This window comes from Dermacentor silvarum, chromosome 1 (genome assembly GCF_013339745.2).
Source record: "Dermacentor silvarum isolate Dsil-2018 chromosome 1, BIME_Dsil_1.4, whole genome shotgun sequence".
Taxonomy (NCBI): domain Eukaryota; kingdom Metazoa; phylum Arthropoda; class Arachnida; order Ixodida; family Ixodidae; genus Dermacentor; species Dermacentor silvarum.
The window spans coordinates 386,523,578-386,535,654 of NC_051154.1; the positions used below are offsets into that span (position 1 = coordinate 386,523,578).

The window sequence follows — 12,077 nt, forward strand, 5'->3', positions numbered from 1 at the left end:
GTGCACGATGGCTGACACATGCAGAAACCAAGTGTTTCACTTTATAATATCATAAAAACTGTGTTTCACAACCGCATGAGTTGTAGCACAATTTTATAATAAAATAAAACATTTCACACTTTCTTTTAAAGTTATTTTACCTAAAGTGGCCGTGGTCAACCCTAGTCAGTGCGCAGAAGCCGTGGCTGTGGCTGATACACTCGAAAAAAAAAAGACCAACATACTCGAGCTGCTCTGCACTCACACGATGCACTCTCTCTTGTGCTGTGAAGCGTTCGAAAGCTTGCGTTGGCAGTGCAATGATGACCTCACAGGTAAACAGTTGCTTGAATTATACAACGTGCCTACGCTGAAAGTGATGGTCACAGAATACGTCCCCTGGAAGCACAGAGGCGGACGAATTTTATGTGATTTGACGGTAATGTTGCATCCACAAGTTGTAGTTGTAATATGTGAAGTAGTTATTTCATAGAACACATTGCAGATTAAAAATAACTGCACTGTAAACGAACAAATTGAGACTTCTGTGGCTGTGCTACTTGTGTTGTGTAAGCATTTACCTGCTAAATATGAAATCTAGTATAAAAGCAGTTCTTTGTAAAAATGATAAGTAGCCCGGACAGTGTGGCCAGGTATTTATTTGCACGTGTAGGCACTTTATAAACTTGTCTTGCATGCTGCAGCCTGCCTGAAATTGTGATGCAGGTTTCTAGCTTGGCTTTCTGTTATTGCTGTTTCTTTTCTTTCTTTCTTTTTTTAAGTCATTTCTGCACACTCTTTCAGTGGTGGAGCAGAGCATAATTACAAGGTACCTGGCATCGTTTGATGAAGAGTTCTTCCAGTACTGTGACAAAGAGCTGGCCAAGATCAACACTTTCTACTCGGGTGAGCAGGGGTGCTTATTGTCCTGGGAGCTTTGCTTAAAGATTGTTAGTGTGGTATACAAGAGTACAAAAGACAGCATAGATGCCCTGCTGGCACTAACTACCAAGGTGTTTCATACAAGTTTGTACAAACTCGTGCACCCTTGATATCGGAGTGCGTGAAAGTTGCATAATTCATGCAATTGAGATCTCCTCCTAAGTCAGGGGTCTCAAATATGCGGACTGCATGCTCCACCTTGCCTGTGGAGCTCTTTTGTGAAAGCCGTGCAGCCTTTGTGGATTGCATTAGATGCCCAGTGCACTTTTGGGGACATAGGTGAATCTGCACACAGGAGAATAAATGCAGTGTTCTCTTCAAATATTTACTTGCAAAAAAACATTTATGCGGGAACACTAAAAAGAATTTTTGGCAATCACATGCATTTATGACGGGCACCTATCACACTGATTCGTTCCCCACTTCTTCTGGAACCAACTCCATGTCTCTAAGATGTACTGATTTTGTGTTTACACACACATTATCCAAGCTAGAGTACTACTCTGCATACATTGCGGAAATGAGTTTGTGGGAGGCTTACCCAGTGAACAACGGCCAGGCAAAGGCACGATGATGCTCCACTTCACTGTGCACAGAAGACACTGCAGCAGGGTTCATCTACTCTCTGACACAGTGCAGGGAAAGGTGCAGAATCAAATTGCCAACAGATGCGACTCGGGCTATACCACAGTGTGACAGTCACGACTTGCAGGCAAAGGTGCACCTCAAGACCGTTCAACTTTGTGCAGCTGCTGCTGCTAGCCTAACCGGATAATGGTTTGCCAAGCAGAAGTAGACGCGGGATCAAAGGTCCCATGTAACTAACTCATAGCGGGCCTGTGGAGCCTCTGCCATGGCGAGGAAGCACTCAGTGGTTCAGAGCATGGGGGGAGAGGGTAGGCTGTCACGGGAAGGTAAATCAGGGCGTGTCCTTATGACATGTGCTCATATATGTGATTCAACTTCGGGGGAGGGGAGTTATGGTTTGCGGGGGAAGGTAGCTTGGGCATGCTAGCCGCATCTGCCATGTTGCCGTTGGGACGGCAGTTCTCGGAGATCAAACTGGTTGTGGCATGTAAAACCCCAGAAAGAAGAAGAAAAGTTTCTCGGAGATCAAGCCTCGCAAGTGGCCGTCATCATTCGCCAGTTTGGGAGGAGTCACGGGAAGGCACCTGAATGCCCACAACATTTACCCCAGGCTGTCTAAGGCTTGGACAGCCCTCTCATGTGAACATTTCTCACTGTAGCACATGTGCATCTATGTACAATGTGATTTGAAGGTTACCACTTCAGGTGTAACAAAACTGAATTAAGATGTCCCTGTACAGTTTATTTTTGCGAATAAGTGTTGAAGATATGTTGGTTTACCTTCTCTACCCGTAGTGTTAGTTCTCTTAAGATCACATCAATGTCAAGCCATAATAGCACTATTTGTCTATAGTAGTTGAAGATGGTCATGTTGGAATTGTGTGTAAGTGTATGTGGCTGTATTGCATAGAGTAAACAACTCATTAGAATTCAATACACCAGCTGCGTGTTTGTAACCAAAGGAACATAGTGTAAACAACAAGAGCAAACAACCGTATTCACATTTCTGTTCTGCTTCACTGTTCACCACTTTAGACAATCATGGCAAAGTAACTTTTTAAAATTTGGCCACATGTATTAATCGCACCTTCAGGGAAAATTCATACCTTTAGTGCATGTCAATGTGTGTGCGTGTTGCCTGCACTAAATGTAATGGCAGCATCACATCATCATTGTGATGTCATCCTGTGTAGGTTGTATATAAGGTTCAGTAATTCAGCAAACTTTTTTTCTACTTTCCGGTAAAGAAGTGGCTGATATGGAATATAAACGGTTTATCAGCAGGCTTTCATTGCAAATTTATGCTGCTTTAGGCATATGAATACAAATGAAATGTTCCACACAAGAGTGGACGGCCCTTTAAGTGGAGGACCACTGTAAAAGGGACTGCTGCATTTGTTTTCCAGGTGAATAAACGTCCTTGCTTTTTGTAGTGTATTGTAAAGGTACTCATGATACCTTCTTCAACATGAGAAGTACATTGTCCACATCAGCAGGTTGCTGTTTCTTTTTCTTTTGTGTGTCTTCAGTAAACACTGTTTAAATATTAGGTGTCCCCTTTGATATTGGTAGCCCTGCACATGCATTCAACCTGAAACCTTGTATCAATTTGAGAATGTGGTTCGAGCGGAACAAGTTTGTTTCCAGAGAGGAACAGATGGACGTTTAATGCATATGTGCCTGGACCGTGTTATTTTTTCTGCTTTCATTATTTCTTTAGCAAGCCTGTTTTAACAGCGGAACTGTTTAAGCTGGCCGTAATTTGTGCTGCGAGTGCGAAACCTCGCCAAGCTATGACGTCACTGCGTTGCCTAGCAACCCCATACCTGCTGTGCGATAGCTTCGCAAGACTCCGCGTCTAGACACTGTTTAACAGCGGAGCTGTTAAGCAGTGTCAAGACTGCAGATTCCGTTCAAGAATCTGCGCCTAGACACTGCGCGCACTGCGTCTGCTCCGCTTGCCATAAACATTGCGTGTAGCAAGTGTGAAGGCGGGGTTGCTAGTGTGCGGGCGGTAGTAGCAGCCATGGGGAGACCGAGGAAGAGGCCGCTTTCCAGAAATCGCACCGCTTGGCCAAACAAGAATACAATCGCCGACATCGAGCTGATCCTGCACAGAGAGCTGAGAAAGCCTTAGCCAAGCGACGGCACAGAGTCGAAGATCCCGAATACGCCGATTGAGAAAGGGAACAAAGGCGGATTGGGTATGTGGAACATGCAGGAAAACCCAGACTACAGAGAAGTCGAGGCATTACGACGCTGAGCTCGTAAGTCCGTGGGAGGAGCGTACGGCCGTTTCAAGCTTCAAAAAGCTTCTTAAGTTCAAAAAGTTCTTAAGCCTTGTGCTTCTTAGCGCAAGCTTTTTTATGGTTCCCTACAAGCGTATGCTTTAGTGACCAGAGTGCACTTGGCCAGCAGGAATACACCACAGAAGATTGCGTGCATTCTTAGCAGTATCAGCAGTGCCTCACTAACGAGCCCAACAGTCATCCTTAAGCAGGACTTTTATAAACCTCAAGGATGCACTGAGACATTTGAACGTGTCTTGACCATCTGAGCCAAATCATGCTGCCTTGCTCTGATGGGGAAGGCTGCAGGTTATGGAAAGACGTTTGTGCATATTTTGACTTGTCTTTTTTGGGGGAAAGATGTTTAAGCATACTCATACTTGATGTCAGATGTTTGTGCAATCTCTCAGCGCTGCGACGGAGGCTTGAGGTTAGTGATGTTGCAGGCACATGGGGGCGGAGGTGGCAGGCATTGAAATAGTTCTTGCAAGATTTTGCAACATGTGAAATTGGTTAGCATGCTGTCCTCATTTTACTCCTTGTTGCTTTCACTGCAGTGATTGAATTTGAATCGCAATAAATGGTTGGGGTGTAACATCCAAGAGCTGCACAGAGGGCTACACAGGAAGGGGGGGAGGAGAAGAGGCTACGTTAAAGGGCCCTAGAATAATTTTGACTGCCAAGGATTCTTTAACATGCACCTAAATATAAGTATGCAGGTGCTTTTTGCCTTCTGCCTTCATTTGATAGCAAACCCCGGGGTAGGTAATCAAACCTGTGGCCTCATGCTTAGCAGCAGGACTCTGTAAGCGCTGAGCTACTGTAGCAGGCATTGTGTGGAGACTTAACATGAAGCGCACATGTGATTCCACATGTAGTTGGAGAGGAAAACCTTTCCGTTGGTGCTAGTCGCAACAAAGCGAGAGAAACCTGGGCTCTTCTTATTGTGAGGCTCATTGTCTCTCTAGTATTTTCGGCCTGGGTTCCACCCTTTGTTCCACCCTTTGTGCTCATTTGCATGCAACATGTTAAAGTTGCAATGTGTGATACATTTTTCTGGTGTGCACATGTGCAATACTTGCAGAATGAAACAAGACAGGGAAATTTTAAATAGAACTCCCAATAAGCGCAGTTACTCAAGAGCGCGATGTTACACCGCTGCCCATCTGGTCTCTAAAGGTGGCATGGACTTTGATCGAAGCATAAGAGAAATAACTGCGCCGATGTAACGCAAACTGGAGATGTGGGTAACGAAAGTGTGCTTATTGGTTTGACATGAATTGATGCATTTTATTCTGTGTGTGTAGTACATTACGAAACGAGTGCAACCACTCAGCTTGTGCACGTGTAAGCATTCCATATCTTCTTATTTTTTCCAGCGCCACATGAAATACTGCAGCATTTACAATGCTTTTGGCTATTTTAGGGCCTGAAATGATCCTCTTGGCTGTGTTTATTTGCATCTATGCAGATCTTTGACATCAATATTCAGAGCATTCCTCCCAACATCAGCTTCAGAGGCTGTCACGTGTCTAGTTTCTGTTGTGTTGGAGAAAAAAGAGTATGCAGAGGTTGGAAGAGGAGCGCGTAAAGCAGTTTAAGTGGCTAAGCTGCTAAGGGGAAGAAATACCCTGGTGGAGGCACCTGATTGTTAGGAAACCGAGGGAGATCTCCCACTCACTGGTCAAGGAAATTCGCAGGAAGTACTTTGACTCATTAGCACTTTGAGAGCTCACTAAGCCTTGACTGTGTCCTGCTTAAATTAAATGGTGTTCGTGATGACTCGCGGCACATGTCGAGTAGTGTGATGGGTGAACTGAACGTGAAACGCACCCGCGGCATCAGTCATCACGAAATTTCAAGTAGATTTTATTTTAAGCGGGCACAACACTGAGCAAAAGTCTGTAAACGAATTTTCCGTTGTGATAGAGCATTGTCCGTATCTAAAAAATTGGTTGAGGATAATGTGCCACCAACGGTCGCGTCATTTTGCATAGTAGTCTGAGCGCAGTTGGAGGTTTCAATGAGTAGCCATAAGTCTGCCTCATGTAAGGCTCACACCCAGTAAAAAAATTTTGTTTAAAGTGCGGGCCTTGCACAAGTAAGTACAGTGCATCCCTGGAATGGAACCATCAACCTAACAGACTTAAACTTGCGTAGACTGAGCTAATGCTATAGCAAACAAGACAGGGTTGTCTTCTTTGCTGTCATCCTGTCTCGGTTTTAATGCTAAGCCTGAACTGGCTAGTCCAACAGTGTTGAAGCATCCCATACACCTGCCTTGGTGTCTCAGTGGCTGTGCCATTCTGCCACGGAGCATAATGTCACAGGTTTGATTCCCGGTCGTGGCGATAGAGGTTGAAAGCACAAGCGCTTATGCACTGTGCTTTAGGTGCATATTGATGAACCCCACATGGTTGAAATAATCTGCTGCCTCTATCATACTCAGTGAATTGCTTTGGGATGTTAAACACCACAATTTAAATTTAATTTTTAAGCATCCCTCAGGTAATTGTGATCATCACTGACAATTTAAGTTTTGTGAAAGGTTTTCTAGCAGTGCACAATTACAAGCAGTTAAGTCAGTTAAGGAAACTCGTATATTTTGTTATTTTGTATAATCACCAGCTCTGTAATGCTGTGTTTCCTTGTTGGCGAGATTCTGCTTGTCCGAGAGACTTCCTGCAAGCAAGCTGTTGTCTTCTTACTGGTGCAGAAAAACTAGCAGAGGCGACGCGAAAGTTCAGCAACCTCAAGTCTGAGCTGAACAACTACATCAGCAAGCTGGAGTCGCACCGGCTGAGTAGCAATGCGGCTGCCGCAGGAGGGGGCCGACTGGGTCTGATGCGGGCCTTTGACCGGCAGGCACAGGAGGTTAAGATCCACACACGCAAGATTCACGACCTGAAGCTGGCCTTCAGCGAGTTTTATCTCAGCCTCATCCTCCTGCAGAACTACCAGAACCTCAATTTCACCGGCTTCCGAAAGATCCTCAAGAAGCATGACAAGGTGAGCCGGCATGTTTTTGTAGGCTTTGAACAGAGAGAGCCGTTGTGAAAGGAAGGGTGACAATGCCCTATTTTTTTTTTAAGAATCGGATTGCGTGTTGGTTTCTCGGTCCCTGAAAATTGCACACACATGTAGAACTTGTCACAGGCAGTGCAGAAGACAGAGTCTTGTTGATTATTTCGACTAGCAACAGAAGTTCATTTAGTAACTTGATGAGTGAGAAAGGCCGGTGTGTGCTTGCTATAGCTATGTGCTGCATGAGACAGACTAGATGGCTGCAGCTTGACTGCAACCAGCATTTGAAGTTAATGTGTAGTACTGTACTGCATGTGCTTGTGGAGGCGGCTGAGGAGAGGTAGCCGTAGCAGCGACAATTCTTGGAGCCGGCCAGCTATGATGGTGATGATACCACTCAGGCTGGGTGTGCTAGCGTGCTCTATTTGTGTGCAAATATGCACACTTAATTTTTTTTCTCAGCGGTGCTGTGGGCCACTTGATACGCCACTACATACATGAGAAACTGTCTGAGCTAAGAGAACCAAGAAAGTTCTAGCAATAAAAGGCAAGAGACGTTCCTGATTGACTGGATGCTGCTAGACGTGAAGCTGTTCTCTTGCTAAGTTTGTTCTGCATGCATTGGACATGGCTAGAAACAGCCGGTGAACTGAGGTTAAGTCAGGCTTTATACAGTCGATGGGAACTGCCTGAAAGTCCAAATAATCAAGTGCCTGAAATATCGGATTCACCAGAAAATAAGTAACTTTATTCCACAAGCTAGTAGCATAACTTGTCAGTACATTGCTGTGCAGACACATGCTTGCCTTTGACCTGGTTAGCCCGTATTTTGACCATTGTCTTGCTGTTGCTACATATTGATGAGGGTACACTCAGTGTATGCACCGAACCTCTATCCCCTGCCAACACAGAGGGCGACCGCACTCCGATAGCTGATTGATCGCAGGTTCCTTCACAACAGTCATTGTCTGACACTCGTCGCCTAATCGTTGCTCTCGTCGGCACAGTCATTGAGGATGAAGTTGGCAACACTTGAAGCTGCTTGATGCTTCTGAGCAACAAAAAGTCATAAGAGCAATAAGAAAATTAAAGGCAGTTCCACGCTTGTGAAATCTGATGAAACAGCGGAGCTCTGCAAGCGTGGGTGTATAGTGTAGTGGGTGTGACGTTCGCTGTTCCTTCAGCGTTCACACTGCTTTGCCGAAGATTTGAAACTCTCTCTTCGCTTGAAGTTCTCCATGACGCGCAAACCAGGATTGGAAGCCCTTTGCAGTCGAGCCGCTTCTCTTCTCTCTTTGCGATGGGTAGCGTCACATTGCCGTTCCGCAGCAACTAGCCTAGTCTGCGTCTCGAGATCGTCCACTCTCTTCTGCCTCTTAGCTTCGGGAGTCATCGCTCTATAGGCAGGATCTTCTCGGCGACACTTCATTCATTCACGCTTGGCCTCCTGCTTCTTTCGCTTTTGCTCGGCCTCTTCTTCAGGAGAAAGCATCTTCTTCGGTTTGCCCATCTCGACAGTAGACCAGATACTGACACCGCCGGTGCATACGTCGCCGCTCCGTGTGCTCTCACACAGCCTGTCCTCTCTTCCTTAAGCTCCGCCTACTCCCTTACGTCATGCGTTGCGTATCACTCCGCTCCTCGCCACACGTTGCACAGCTGTTGCTTCCCTTTTCGTCTTGCCTAGCATTCCTCCTCTCCACTTCGCTGGGCATTTTCCGATCCACGCCGGGCACAGCTGGAGCTCAAGCTTAAACAGCTCCGCTGTTAAAAGCTGCCTGGGACTGTGTCGATATTTAACATGTCAATGAACAAACACTGGACACACAGAACTCTCTCAGAAAAACCATGAATACAGCCTTTATAGTTTAGCGGCTTGGCTCGGCTTGTCCTGTGGTTGGAAAGCTAAATTTTTTTGTTTTCTGCTTGACTTTATGGCCAAATTAGCTTGTGTTTCTGGAAGTAAGACCGAATTATCAAATGGTGCTATGTAACGTGTAAAAATTTTGGTCATCCTTATACAGTCGAAATCCGCAATAACGAAATTGCCGGGGAAAGCGAAAAAGTTCGCTTTCACGGAAATTTCGATGCCGCGAGAATGAGACAAAAGCTAGAGAAATGGCCTGGAAAAGAAAAAAATTATTGCCATAAGTATAAGTCGGTAAGCCTACTTTGCTGAGCCTTGCCTTGCAGCAACTTGACAGCTCTGCCTTCACACTGCTAGATGTGGTCCATTGCCACGTTGTCGTGCTCACCAAAAAATGAACAAATTGTGTTAAATGCATCTAACTAGAGGTGTGCGAATATCGAAATCTTGTAATGGGAATTGAATATAAATACAGTAAAACCCCGGTGATACGATCCCGGCTGGTACGAATTTCGGTGTGATTCGATTCGTAACAACCCCTGGCCGAAATACATTGCTCACAATACGAAAAAAAATCGGCTGTTCCGAACCTGTTGCCGCGCCGCTGCGGATCATACGAACGCTTGAGCAATGGCGGCGGCAGAGTCAGCGGGGCGACCGGCACAGACAAGCCGGCACAGCGGGATCTGGGCGGGATCCATAGTCGCCAAGCAACCGACTACGTCACGCGGCTGCGCAACAGAGGCGTTGGCCGTGCCTGGCGAGGTGCAAACATGTCTCTCTCCAGTCAGGCCTAAACAAAGGGCTGCAGATGGAAAAAGCAATGCTGCACTGCGACACCAGCATTGCCAACGGGCTCCTGCGCACTAGCACTCTCTCCATCCACGATGGCGCGGAGTTTGAATTATCGGTGGCGGTACGGATTTCAGTGTGAATTAGCGGGATGCGTTACATATTGCTTTCAATACATTGTTGGACGGACCGCGGCGGCTTCTTTGAATTATCCAAAATTTAGAATTAACGAGTTGCGAATTAATGAGCTTTTACTGTAGTGCCATGCAGCTGTCTGAATATTCAAGTGCACCCCAATAGTCGGTCGGCGACTGTATTGCTAGTATTAATCGTCTCGAAGGCACAACTGCTCGTAACTTTTCTTTTTAGGTGTGAGTAGTACATGTACAGGATCCATCTGTATTGCTTTTGGTTATTATCATGTGTGTCTTATGCATGGTGTAAGATATATACTCTTTAGGTGAGGATGATCGCGAGACGCGGTCGACCAGATAAACTAGCAGTGGCGCGTGTCCATCAGCCCGGTGACGGTAGTGGACAGCTATCGGCGAGACGACACAATTTCAACACATAAAAAGTTTTATTGGTTTTATCGTTAGTATAACAACAGGTGCTTCGCGGGAAATCTGAAATGATTCCGTGACGCGCGAAAGTAGGTCACCGTGGTGAGGGGATAGCGTCAGGGAGAGGCCATCACCTCGACGGAGGAGATACGCCGTTCGCTGGTTGCTTGCGTTATGCATGCGTTCTTTGTCTGCACAAGCTCTCGCCTGTGTTCTAACTGAAGTTGTGTCGTCCCGCCGAAAGGTATCCGCTGCCGTCACCAGACTGATGGATGGATCGTTGCTACTTTATCTGGTCAATCGCGTCTCAAAAGCAAGCCGAGAAGGGTCCCCACCTAAAGAGTATATCTTACACCATGGTCTTGTGATAAGTAATTCAGATAACTTCGTCACACTGAGCCTTGTTCACAGTTTACCATATTTGAGTCCACTTATGTCGAACTGTATATTTCAAGTTATTGCCTATATCAAACGATGGAAATTTTCCTTTTAGAGGTTCTGTGTAGAATTGTGGGAGCATTGTGCCCTTGTATAAAACGACACACTTCTGTGCATCTACAAAGTATGCTTTTATTCTGCACCCTTAGGGAAGCAAGAGCACTGTCTGCTCGATTTCTTGGGTTTTAAGCTTTTAGTGAACGCTTTGCACAAAATGGGGCGCCGGTGGGTGTTGAAAACCGAAGTGGCATGCTTTCGTGTTCGAACTAAATGAGTTTTTCTTCTATAGCAATGTATGCTTTCTCGTCAAGACTTTCCAGTGTGTTCAAATTAAGTGAACAGTGCAATTAATTGAGGGCGAATTAAGGGCTGTCGGCTGTACACGGATTCCTTTGGTAGCCCATTTGCTGCGGCTTTCCTGGTTTGTAAACAACTGTGAGTAATGCGCCTTAGATTGCTGACATTATGGCATGCTTTTTTGAAACGTAAAACACGATGAGGGGCAGTTTGATGATGCACACAGTGTGGGGACGTAAACAATGTTTGGACTATGCACACATCACCAACAATGTATAACCTACCAGCCTCTGTAGCTGTTTTGAAGTAGTACTATCTATGAGCAGCGTTGTGCTTGAGTGCTGTTTCAGTGCGCCTCTTGTGTTACTGCAGCTCTTGGGGACGAATCTTGGTGCCCAATGGCGCCAGGGCAACGTGGAGGCAGCACCTTTTTACACCAACAAAGAGATCGACCGGCTCATCCAGGAGACAGAGGTGCGTGGCTCCTTGTTATGTTCCATGTTTTTGTAAAGCCTGAACTGTGCATGGGGCTCACAAATGTGCCGTATTTTGTCTCGCGCATGGCGCCGGTGGGAGGGGAGGGAGGGAGGCAGCGTGAATTTCTCTCTCTCCCGAGGAGAAGGCACATATGATCGCCAAGGCAGAAAGCGGAAGGAAAAAATCTCGCAGTTTTGCCCAAAAGGGGAAGCATCGATTGTAATAGCAGATTAATAGACAGCTATACGAACTAAGGATACAGTTAAACCTGCTTATAACGAACCTCCATATAACGAATTCCTGGATATAACAAAGTTTTTCTATTCCCCGCCGTTACTCCATTGAAGCACATGTATTTGAGACCTCTACGTAACGAAGTGGCAGCGGGAGACCCCCTCGATATAATGAATTTTCCCCTCCGACAACCTAAAGATTTCGCCCCTAACCGGAAGCATCTTCTCCGCCGTAGCAGAATGCGAAGCGAGCGCACGTGTGCGTGCGTGTGTGTGCAAGGCGAGCCTGCCTCTCTCGACCCGGCGATCTTGCTGCCGCGGGCGGGACCTTTCCCCCTCCCTTCATTCAAACCTGATCCTGCCGCTGGCTGCAGCTGGCCTAGCCTGCCAAGCCAGCACTCTCTCCTTTTCCAGTTGATGTTGCCGAGGCGCTGGTACACGCTGTGACAGATCACACTCTATGAGCGCGGACACGCGCTCATCACGCTGGCGGCGTGTGGAAGCGCGGCTGGAGAAGCGAGCGAAGTGAGCTTCGTGCTGTTGTCTATCGCTTCAACGCAAACTGAGCGCTGAGAACACACAGCATGCA

The 12,077-nt window shown here is 46.4% G+C and overlaps 1 protein-coding gene across 3 annotated transcripts in view; it reads left to right on the plus strand.

Moving 5' to 3' along the window:
• Window positions 1-12,077, plus strand: part of LOC119437516 (xenotropic and polytropic retrovirus receptor 1-like) — a 170,149-nt gene that overhangs the window by 9,347 nt on the left and 148,725 nt on the right. For all 3 annotated transcript variants that reach the window (XM_049660637.1, XM_049660638.1, XM_037704525.2), the window contains exons 3-5: window positions 784-885; window positions 6,514-6,806; window positions 11,151-11,252. In XM_049660637.1, the coding sequence (XP_049516594.1) occupies window positions 784-885; window positions 6,514-6,806; window positions 11,151-11,252 (497 nt within the window). The remainder of the gene's footprint in view (window positions 1-783; window positions 886-6,513; window positions 6,807-11,150; window positions 11,253-12,077) is intronic.